Genomic DNA, 12,189 nt, shown 5'->3' with positions numbered 1-12,189 from the left:
AATTTTATCAAGATTGTGCAAACAGCTATCAAAAGAAGTCCCATAGACAGAGAAATCATCCATGCATACTTCCACAATTTCTTCACAAAAACCATGAAAGATAGCAGACATGCATCTTTGAAACGTAGCAGGAGCATTACACAAACCAAACGGCATACGTCTATAAGCATAAGTTCCATAAGGACAAGTAAAAGTAGTTTTCTCTTGATCTTGCTTTTTAACAACAATATGAGAAAACCCAGAATAATCATCAAGAAAACAAAAATGAGTTTTCTTAGGCAACCTTTCTAACATTTGATCAATAAAAGGTAAAGGGTAATGATCTTTCTTAATAATTTTTTTTAACTTTTCTAAAAATCAATGCACATCCTATAACCAACTACTACTCTTTGAGGAATAAGTTCATTATTCTCATTAGGCACAACAGTAATTCCTCCTTTCTTAGGGACACAATGCACATGACTAACCCATCTACTATCAGCAATAGGATAAATAATACCAGCATCAAGAAGTTTCAATACCTCATTTCTTACCACATATTCTTCATCTTAGGAATTAAACAGCGTTGATGTTCAACAAATGGCTTTGCATCATGTTCCATATTAATAGCATGCTGACATATAGCAGGAGAAATCCCCTTCAAACCATCAAGAGTATATCCCATAGCTCCTCGGTGTTTCTTCAATACTCCCAATAATCTTTCCTCTTCCTGTCCTGAAATTTAAGAACTAATAATAACAATATATATTATTATCATCAATATAAGCATATTTAAGATCATCAGGTAAAGGTTTTAAATCGAAAACAAGATCCTCCTTGGGTGGTAGTGTGGTACCCAAGTCTTCCACGGGTAAATTATGCTTAAGCATATCCGGTTGACGAAGAAGAATCTCATCAATCTCATTTCTTTCCTCCACAAAGATCTCACTTTCGTGGTCCTCCATATATTGCTGCAAAGCATTGTTAGGAGCAAGAGCAATAGAGGCAAGATGTTCTACTCTAAAATCTTCATTAGGCATTTCAGTTTCATAAGGAGCTTTAGCAAACTTAGAAAAATTAAACTCATAAAACTCTCCATAAAATTTAGTAAGAATTTTATCCTTCTTGCAATCTATAATAGCACCATAAGTATTCAAGAAAGGTCTACCAAAAATTATATGACAAGTCTTACTACCAGCTGAACCAGGTACTAGAAAATCAACAAGATATATAATCTTACAACATAAAACTTCCACATCTCTAATAATACCAGTTGGAGAGATGGTCTCTCTATTAGCAAGACGAATAACCACATCAATTTCTTCAACTTCAGAAGAACCAATTTCATGCATAATTTCCCTCTAAAGCTCATAAGGAATAGCACTTGAACTTGCACTAATATCACATAAACCATAATAGCAATGATCACCTATTCTGACAGAAAGCACGGAAATAATAGTTTTCTTGGATTTAATAGGATGTGAAACAATATTAGAAGCATCTTCACAGAAAATAATATGTCCATCTTCTACATTTTCAGTAACTAGGTCCTTTACTATTGCTTCAATAGTTATTTGTTCATCAGGTTCTATAGATTTATTTTTTACTTTTATTAACCATACTAGTTATAATAGAATGTTCCTTTACCTTGGCAGGGAAAGTTACTTTCTCAATATAAGGTTCAGGCAAAACACAATCAACAGTAAAAAACTTCGATATTTCTAGCAGGAACATAATTAACAATATCTTTATAAGGTGCATGGTACTTGTGCCAATCCTTTTTGGGAACATCAAGATAAGAGGCAGAGGACTTAAAACAATTTGCAAGAATTTGAGAATCAAGACCATAAACAACACTAATATTACGAAAGTCATCAATTTGCATAAAAGATTCAATGCATTCATAATCATAATTTATACCTGACTTTCTTCCTTTATCATTCTCCCATCCTTCAGTATTTTCCTGAATGCGGTCGAGAATATCCCATTTAGCTTCTTATTTCATATGTGTAAATGATCTGGAACAAGAAGCATCCAATAAATCCTTATCATGAAGAGTAGAAGTTATTAATAACAATATTACTGGGGAGCTCAAGAATGGGACATTTGAGCATTATTGACTTCAGTCTCCCCCATGCTTAGGAAATACTCTCTCCATCTTGAGGCCAGGAATTATATATTTGATTCCGATCTTTATGAATCACAGTTGGAGGATAGAATTTAGAATAAAAGAGAGGTACAATTTCCTCCCATCCAATAGATCGACCATTCTTCAGCACGTTATAACATTCCGTAGGTCCTCCTTTAAGTGATAAAGAGAATAACTTCCTCTTAACTTGATCCATTGAGATACCTGCACACTTGAACAACTCGCATAATTCATGTATAAAGAGTAAATGATCACCCGGATGGACAGTTCCATCTCCTAAATAACAGTTATTCATAACACGTCCAACAATTTTCATAGGTATTTTAAAAGGATCCAATTGAGCATGGTGGTTCATCTACTACCGTAGCAGTGATAGTAGTAATCCCAAATAGGGAGTCAAATGGAGACATCTCCATAATGAAATAAAGCAGTAGCATACAGAAATAAAAACAATACTTACAGTAAAAGTTTCCTTTACCAATTCCACTCTTCAATAGCGCTTCACTCATCGGCAACGGCTCCAGAAAATAGTCTTGATGACCCACAAGTATAGGGCGTGTATCGTAGTACTTTCGATAAATAAGAGTGATGACGAGGAGCAGAAGGTGTTGTCAAATATTTTTGATCAAGGATTCACTGTAAACACTAGCAAACAAGTTTTCAGAGGTATTTGGTATTGCAAATAAATAAAGTACGAGTAAATAAAAGACGGTAATAATAATTGTAGAGAGTGACCCAATCCTTTCTACTGCAAAGGACAAGCCAGTTGTTTTACTTATGATGACCAAACGTTTCCGAGGACACACGGGAATTTCGTCAAGTGCTTTCGCTTCACATAGCTGAATAATCTTCATTGGTTTGGTAAGTGTTGTGTGAGTGAACCTATATATGTTAATGCACTACCCCAACTTGGACTAATGCATACTTGTGATTATACCCCTTGCAAGCATCTGCAACTACAAGAAAGTAATTAAGATAAATCTAACCACGTCCTTGAACTTTGAGATCCTACACTCCCTCACGTACCGGTTTTCTAACGGGGGTTTCGGTTTCTGTCGCTCCCGCAACCCCACAATTAGTAGCAAAATACATGATGCATTCCCCTAGCTAGGCCCATAAAGGTGAAGTATCATGTAGTCGACATTCACATGACATCACTAGAAGAATAACACCACAACTTAAATATCAAACCATTAAATATTATTGAAGATAGTTCCACTACTAACATCATGACTTCTCCCATGTCCTCAAGAACTAAACGAACTACTCACGAGACATCATATGGATCATAATCAGAGGTGATATAATGATGAATAACAATCTGGACATAAACCTTAATTCAATGGTTTCACTCCATAGCATCAACTACAAGGAGTAATCAACACAGGGAAAGTTTCGCCTATGAACTAGACAAGTATCAAACCCAAAATGTTACAGTGGGGCGGCGTGGAGATGGCGGTGATGGTGGTGCTGGTGGTGGAGACGATGGTGATGATGATCCCGATGAAGTCCAGCTCGATGGCGGTAACGATGGCGACGATTTCCCTCCTCCAGGAAGGAATTTCCCCGGTAGATTTCTGCCTGCCGGAGAGCTTTTCTCTCTCTGTGGTTTTCCGCCCCGTAGCGGCGGCAGAATATTTCTCTGTTCGCTCCCCGTGCCTTAGGGTTCTCGGGGGGATGAAATACGCGAGGGGGCGACGTCAGACGTGGGCCAGGGCCACCACACTATGCCTAGATGTGGCCAGGGGGTGGCCCGCGCCTAGGGGTGGTGTGGGCCCCTCCTGGCCCACCTCAGGCTCCCCTTCTAGCTTCCTCCGTCATCTGGCAAAATAGGAGTTTCTGGGTATTTTTTGGAAATTGTTGTTCTTCAGAAAATCTTGACGGTCCTTTTTCCAGCAGATTTCTGACTCCGCCAGTTAATTATTCAATAATCATTAAACATGCAAAAATAGATGAAATAACATAAGTATCATTTCTAAATATAAAATATATCAATGAATACCAGTAAATTATGATATAAAATAGTGATGCAATTTGGACGTATCAGGAGGTCATCAACGCCCGACGGCCATGAGGAGGAGGAAGAGGAAGAGGATGGAGATTCCAGGTGGAGATGGATGGAGGCAGCTGAGGAGGCGGTGGCGACAAGAAAGAGGCAAGGGCCCGAGCGAAGGCAAAGGCGGAGGCGCAGCCGGCGAGCACCGACGATGAGGAATACACCAATGACTACTCGTCGGAGGGGGACACAACCTCCTCGGATGCGTCTAACGCCACAAGCTCTTCAGAATAGGTGACGAGATGGAAGCGCCTTCATGAGAACGACGAGAGAGAGCTATCAAAGAAGTAGTTTAAAAATTAGTTTGAACATATTTTTTTGCAGTTTTTATGTTTATTAAAATGAAAATGCAAAAGAACAAAAATGAGTTATTTTAATGTTTGGTGGCCACGGCTAGGCAGCGACGCCCTTCAAACGCGACACGAAACAAAAGCATCCCAAAATGCTCGATCTGGCGCCGTTTTGAGACGCGAGATGCTCGTATGCTGTAGATTGCTAGTTGGACCGAAATTTGTTTCGTGTGAAGTGGTTCTTGTCTGTTGAGAAGATTAATTAATGAAAATGCAATAAATTGGTGGCCGTCCGCCGTCATACACACTGTAAATAAAATGACGAGCAGCAGAGTTACTTGTTTCGCTGGTTTTCCTTGAAGTTGCACCAAGATGGCAGACTGAACTGTTAGATTGCACATATTGTATTTACAGTAGGACTGTATTGTAATTGTAACCTAACCCTAGGCCTCTGGCCTATTATATAAACACCGGAACCCCACGTCATTATACGTGTTAGGCTTCCACCAAAACCTTTCTACATGGTATCAGACTAATCTCGGTCCTACCCTAGCCGCCGCCCCCCTCCCAACCCTAGCCGCCGCCGCCTCTTCGGCCGCCGCCGCCCTAGGTCAGACCACCGCCACCCCTAGCCCCACCCCACCTTCCGCTGCCATGGAGCTCACCGCCATCACCGACGGGACCTCCTCTGCCCCTGCGGCCGCTTCGGCCGCCGCGATCGAACCCGCCGGCGCCCCGCGTCACGCCGGCCCCGTGCTGCTCTCCTTCGCCGCCGGGAACTACTCCAAGAGGTGCATCTACATGCGCGCTTCCCTGGGCCGCTCCGGCTACCTCGGCCACATCGATGGCATCGTCGCCGCCGCCCCCACCGACGCTAAGTGGGCCATCGCCGACTACACCGTCCTCAACCACCTCCACGCCGCCATTGACGAAGACGTCGCGGACATGATCCTTGCGGGGAATCAGACCGCGCGTCAGTTGTGGCTCGCGACACGCGACCTCTTCACCGCGAACAAGGTGAACAAAGCCATCTACCTTGACAATGACTTTCGCCAGCTTGTGCAGGGATCCCTCTCCATCCACGAGTACTGTCGCCGCCAGAAGCACCTCGCCGATGCGCTCTCCGACAACGACTCTCCCGTGAGCGACCGCGCCCTCATCCTCAACACTCTGCGCGGCCTCGGCCCTCGCTTCGCCTCCGCCGCCACAGTCATCTCCATGACCGACCCGCTGCCAACCTTCCTCCGCACCAGGGCCATGCTCCTGATGGAGGAGATGCAGCAGGCCAACGCGGCGTCCACCTCCGCCAACACCACCCTCGTCGCCCAGGCCCGCGGTCCCGCCTCTCCATGTCCCGGCCCCGGCTGCCGCGGTGACGGTCCCGCCCCTGGTGCGGGCGCCGGGAAAGGCAAGCAGGCGGCCAAGCAGAAGGGCCGCACCAGCGGACGCCAGAGTGGAGGCGCCACCCAGGCCACCCAACCCGCCCGCACGCCGGCCCCGACCGGCTCGTGGGTCTGCTTCTCCCCGGGTGCTGGCCAGTGGCGCGCCCCCTCCTCTGGACAGGGCATCCTGGGCCCTCGCCCCCAGGCCTACACCGCCACCGCGTCGTCAACCTCGGCGACTACATGGGACAGCTCGGCTCTCATCGCCGCCCTCAATAACCTCGCGCTTCAGCAAGGTGGTTGGGTCATGGACTCAGGCGCGTCCTCACACATGACCAATGACGATGGTAACCTCACTCGTTCCTCCCACCTTCGCACTCCTCACTTCGTCACCGTCGGGGATGGCACCACCATCCCCATTACCTCTTCTGGGTTCACCTCCTTTTGCACACCTTCTGGTCACGTCTTTCGACTCAACCATGTACTCCTAGTACCGCACATTATTCGCAATTTGCTTTCGGTTCGCAAGTTTACCCGCGATAATATGTGTTCCATTGAGTTTGACGCCTTTGGTTTCTCTGTGAAGGACCTGAAGACCCGTCGCGTGATTCTTTGTTGCAATAGTGACAGAGATCTTTACACCTTTCCTGGGAGGAGCAGCTTTCGCCGTTCTTCCTCCACCGCTTAGGTCGTCACCGCCACCGCCGAGCTATGGCACCAGCGTCTTGGCCATCCTGGGCATGATGCCATGTCGGCTCTTCAGCGTCTAGATTTTATCAAGTGTAATAAATTTAGCCGTACTCGGTTGTGTCATGCATGTCAACTTGGCAAGCACGTCAGTTTACCGTTTCGTAAGTCTACTACCGCGTCTAGTGCCATCTTCGATTTGATACATTGCGATTTGTGGACATCTCCAATTATAAGCACCTCTGGTTTTCGATATTACCTTGTCATTGTCGATGACTACTCTCACTTTTATTGGTCTTTTCCACTTCGCAACAAGTCTTGTACTGCCCACACTCTCGTAACCTTTTTCGCTTATGCGCGCACGCAGTTTGGTGTCACCATTCGCTCTCTCCAGACAGATAACGGTACCGAGTTCCTCAACAAGACTGTTGATACTCTCCTCACCACCCATGGCACCGCGTTACGGCTGTCATGCCCATACACCTCCCAGCAGAACAGTAAAGCCGAGCGTGCCATTCCTACCATTAATGATACTATGCGCACTCTTATGTTCCAGGCTCACATCCCAGCCCCTTTCTGGGCCGAGGCTCTGGCTACTGCCACATACTTGCTTAATCGCCGTCCTAGTACAGCCATAAAATACCAAGTTCCCTACACACGCCTCCATGGTCGTCCTCCCTCATACACTGATCTTCGAGTCTTCGGTTGCCTTTGTTATCCTAACATCGCTTCCACCGCACCACACAAGCTCAGTGCACGTTCCATGGCATGTGTCTTTCTTGGGTATCCCTCCAACCATCGTGGTTACCGCTGCCTTAACCCTGTCACTGGGAGAATTCTCGTCTCATGACATGTTGTCTTCGATGAGACGGTTTTTTTCCTTTTCAGCATACAGCTTCGTCATCCGCGCCTGCGCCTCCTGCGCCGCGTGGACTCGACGACCTCTTCGGCACGCCGAGCGTGCCACCACCGCGAGCCCCTGCACCGGCCCCGAGTGCGCCCGCCCCGGCCGCGAGCGCCCCTGCCTCGCCGCCGCCTTGCCGAGCCGCGCAGCCGGTTGCCAGGCCGGCCAGACCGGGACCTGTGCCGGTCACGCCGGCACACCTTCCGGTCCAACCGGACCTGCCGCCTCGCCTCGCCGAGCAGCCAGCTCCCAGGCCGGTCAGGCCGGCGCACAGGCCGGTCCAACCGGACCATGGGCCGGCACAACCGGTCCCCAGTCCAGTCCAACCAGACCCTGCCCCGGCGGCCTCCTCGAGTGGGGCCTCCAACCCTCGCCGCACGCGCTCCGGACGCCAAGTGCGTCCCGTGGACAGGCTCAACCTCTCCATCGTGGACTCCGTCCCTGACGTCGTCCCCACCACCTTTCGCCAGGAAATGCAGGATCCTCAGTGGCGTGCTGCCATGTCTGATGAGTACCAGGCTGTCGTCAACAACAACACTTGGTCCCTCGTTCCTCGCCCTCCGCGTGCCAATGTCATCACTGGCAAGTGGATCTTTCATCAGAAGTTCCACTCGGATGGCACCCTTGTGTGCAACAAGGCTCGATGGGTCGTTCGTGGGTACTCCCAACGCTCCGGCATCGACTCCGAGGAGATGTTCAACCCTGTTGTCAAGCCTGCTACGATCCATCTTGTTCTTCACATTGCCGTCTCCAGCTCCTGGCCCATACGGCAGCTTGATGTGAAAAATGCTTTCCTGCATGGCTCCCTGGATGAGGTGGTCTACTGTCAGCAGCCCCCTGGGTTTGTGGATGCCTCTCGCCCTGACAACGTCTGCCGTCTCCACAAGTCCCTGTACGGCTTGAAGCAGGCCCCTCGCGCCTGGTACCACCGGTTCGCCTCCTACATCGCCACTCTGGGATTTGTTGCTTCCGCCACGGACACGTCTCTGTTTGTCCTCCACTCTGCGGCAGACACGGCATACTTACTGCTCTATGTGGACGTCATCATCGTCACCGCCTCGTCGACGAGCTTTCTTGAGGGGCTCCTTGCGCGTCTCCATAGCGAGTTCGCCATGACTGATCTCGGGGACCTCCACTACTTCCTGGGTATGAAGGTCAGCCGGTCCTCGGCTGGTCTCTTTCTATCACAGCGACAGTATGCTCTGGATATTCTACAATGGGCTGGCATGTCTGACTGTCACCCCTCACCTACACCGGTCGACACGTCCTCGAAGCTATCTGCTTCCGACGGCGAGCTTCTTCCCGACGCCACCGACTACAGGAGCATCGTGGGCGGTCTTTAGTATCTTACACTGACGCGCCCCGATCTCTCCTACGCTTTTCAGCAGGCCTGCCTTCACATGCATGCTCCGCGCATGTCTCACTTGGCTCTCGTGAAACGTGTTCTGCGGTATGTTCGGGGTACACTGGAGTTTGGCCTCCAGCTCCACGCCTCCTCGTCGACCGCCCTTGTGGCCTACTCCGACGCCGACTGGGCCGGCTGTCCGGACTCGCGCTGCTCCACCTCCGGTTACTGCGTCTACTTTGGTGATAGTCTCATCTCTTGGTCCTCCAAGCGACAGACCACCGTGTCCCGTTCCTCTGCAGAGGCTGAGTACCGCGCCGTCGCCCACGCCGTCTCCGAGTGCTGTTGGCTCCGCCAGTTGTTCCAGGAACTTCATCGCCCCCTGAGCTCTGCCACGGTTGTCTACTGTGACAACGTCTCCGCCATCTACATGTCCTCGAATCCGGTGAAACATAAACATACCAAGCACATCGAGATAGACATCCACTTCATCCGCCAGAAGGTGTCCTTGGGAGAGGTCCGTGTTCTGCATGTTCCGTCCTCCCACCAGTTCGCAGATGTCATGACGTAGGGATTACCGAGTCAACTCTTCCTCGACTTTCGGTCCAGTCTCAACGTCCGAGAACCTCCCGCTGGGACTGCGGGGGGGTGTTAGATTGCACATATTGTATTTACAGTAGGACTGTATTGTAATTATAACCTAACCCTAGGCCTCTGGCCTATTATATAAACACGGGAACCCCACGTCATTATACGTGTGAGGCTTCCCCCAAAACCCTTCAACATGAACGATCTACAACGAGTAAGAATGTGAACCGTTCCGCTCTCACGTGAGGCGGTGGCGGCCACATCCTCCCAATCTTGTCCGGTGATACGTCTCCGACGTATCGATAATTTCTTATGTTCCATGCCACATTATTGATGATATCTACATGTTTTATGCATACTTTATGTCATATTTATGCATTTTCCGGCACTAACCTATTAACGAGATGCCGAAGAGCCGATTCTTTTTTTTCTGCTGTTTTTGGTTTCAGAAATCCTAGTAAGGAAATATTCTCGGAATTGGACGAAATCAACGCCCAGGGGCCTATTTTCACACGAAGCTTCCAGAAGTCCGAGGGAGAGACGAAGTGGGGCCACGGGGCGCCGCCACACTAGGGCGGCGCGGCCCAAGGGGGCCCCGCGCGGCCTAAGCGTGTGGGGCCCCCGTGACGCCTCCCGACCTGCCCTTTCGCCTACTTAAGTCTTCGTCGACAATAGCCCCAGTACCGAGAGCCACGATACGGAAAACCTTCCAGAGACGCCGCCGCCGCCAATCCCATCTCGGGGGATTCAGGAGATCGCCTCCGGCACCCTGCCGGAGAGGAGAATCATCTCCCGAGGACTCTTCACCGCCATGGTCGCCTCCGGAGTGATGAGTGAGTAGTTCACCCCTGGACTATGGGTCCATAGCAGTAGCTAGATGGTCGTCTTCTCCTCATTATGCTTCATTGTCGGATCTTGTGAGCTGCCTAACATGATCAAGATCATCTATCTGTAATGCTATATGTTGTGTTTGTTGGGATCCGATGGATAGAGAATACTATGTTATGTTGATTATCAATCTATTACCTATGTGTTGTTTATGATCTTGCATGCTCTCCGTTATTAGTAGAGGCTCTGGCCAAGTTTTTACTCTTAACTCCAAGAGGGAGTATTTATGCTCGATAGTGGGTTCATGTCTCCATTAAATCTGGGACAGTGACAGAAAGTTCTAAGGTTGTGGATGTGCTGTTGCCACTAGGGATAAAACATTGATGCTATGTCCGAGGATGTAGTTATTGATTACATTACGCACCATACTTAATGCAATTGTCTGTTGTTTTCAACTTAATACTGGAAGGGGTTCGGATGATAACCTGAAGGTGGACTTTTTAGGCATAGATGCATACTGGATAGCGGTCTATGTACTTTGTCGTAATGCCCAATTAAATCTCACAATACTCATCATATCATGTATGTGCATTGTCATGCCCTCTCTATTTGTCAATTGCCCAACTGTAATTTGTTCACCCAACATGCTATTTATCTTATGGGAGAGACACCTCTAGTGAACTGTGGACCCCGGTCCATTCTTTTAATCGAATACAATCTACTGCAATACTTGTTCTACTGTTTTCTGCAAATAATCATCATCCACACTATACATCTAATCCTTTGTTACAGCAAGCCGGTGAGATTGACAACCTCACTGTTTCGTTGGGGCAAAGTACTTTGGTTGCGTTGTGCAGGTTCCACGTTGACGTCGGAATCCCTGGTGTTGCGCCGCACTACATCTCGCTGGCATCAACCTTCAACGTGCTTCTTGGCTCCTACTGGTTCGATAAACCTTGGTTTCTTACTGAGGGAAAACTTGCCGCTGTACGCATCACACCTTCCTCTTGGGGTTCCCAACGGTCGCGTGCTGTACACGTATCAAGACTGTTTTCTGGCGCCGTTGCCGGGGAGATCAAGACACGCTGCAAGGGGAGTCTCCACATCCCAATCTCTTTACTTTGTTTTTGTCTTGCTTTATTTTATTTACTACTTTGTTTGCTGCACTAAATTAAAAACACAAAAAAATTAGTTACTAGCATTTGCTTTACTTATTTCATCATGTTTCCTTTTAATTTTACTGTAAAAGATATACCGGTGGGGCAAGGGTCTATAATTGGAAGAGATAATATAAAAGAATTTTTCACCCATGTTAGTATGCATGAAGATCTTAAAGATATACCCCTTGCAAAAGATGTCCCTACTTATGAAGATGCCTCTGTTTGTTTGGTACGCATGATGGAAGCTAGATTTATTAGTGTCAACCCCATGATACAACACATGTTTCTTACACTTTCTGATATGGAGAGGGGAGAGAAGAGAGATTTTGTTCTAAAAGTCCTAGTGCGAGAATTTGAGGATATAGCCAAAGAAGCTAGAAAAGTTTTTAGTAAGCATGATAGGCTTGGTATGATCACCGATTTTAAAAGAACACTTGAAAAGATGGATATGGATAGAATTAAGTACACTAATAATGTTAATGATGGTGGTGAGATTAAAGAACCAATACCTTGTAAGCTCCTAGCTATGCATGAAGCTCTAGATAATAATTATGCTTGGCTTGTTCCTGAAATTTTGTTTGATGAGAGTAGCAAGCCCAAGACTAATGAAAAGGGAGCCGCTGAAACTTATGTATCCAAAATACAATGCATGGTTGAGAAAACCCCACACCACGCTGTAGATGCACCATCTCTTGATAATACTTGATATATACTTTCTGCGCCTAGCTGAAAGGCGTTAAAGAAAAGCGCTTATGGGAGACAACCCATGTTTTTATTACAGTACTTTTATTTTATATTTGAGTCTTGGAAGTTGTTAATAC

The 12,189-nt window shown here is 47.7% G+C and overlaps 1 protein-coding gene across 1 annotated transcript; it reads left to right on the top strand.

Moving 5' to 3' along the window:
- The first annotated feature begins 5,128 nt into the window (after nucleotides 1-5,128).
- LOC139833618 (uncharacterized) lies at nucleotides 5,129-8,790 on the top strand. The gene is made up of 3 exons (XM_071823941.1): nucleotides 5,129-6,337; nucleotides 6,911-7,040; nucleotides 7,439-8,790. Exons 1-3 carry the CDS (start codon nucleotides 5,129-5,131, stop codon nucleotides 8,788-8,790), a joined length of 2,691 nt encoding a protein of 896 aa, XP_071680042.1.
- Nucleotides 8,791-12,189: the final 3,399 nt, after the last annotated feature.

The sequence above is a fragment of the Lolium perenne genome, chromosome 7 (genome assembly GCF_019359855.2).
Source record: "Lolium perenne isolate Kyuss_39 chromosome 7, Kyuss_2.0, whole genome shotgun sequence".
Taxonomy (NCBI): domain Eukaryota; kingdom Viridiplantae; phylum Streptophyta; class Magnoliopsida; order Poales; family Poaceae; genus Lolium; species Lolium perenne.
Note: the sequence above shows the minus strand (reverse complement) of the source record. Positions and strands in the feature narration are given on the sequence as shown.

Excerpts from the sequence above, each read along its gene's own strand:
- LOC139833618 (XM_071823941.1), top strand. The coding sequence starts at position 5,129 with ATGGAGCTCACCGCCATCACCGACGGGACCTCCTCTGCCCCTGCGGCC. Across the intron at positions 6,338-6,910 it reads ACGTCTTTCGACTCAACCAT|TTTGGTGTCACCATTCGCTC; the intron begins GTACTCCTAGTA and ends GCGCGCACGCAG. Across the intron at positions 7,041-7,438 it reads ATACACCTCCCAGCAGAACA|CTTCGTCATCCGCGCCTGCG; the intron begins GTAAAGCCGAGC and ends TTCAGCATACAG.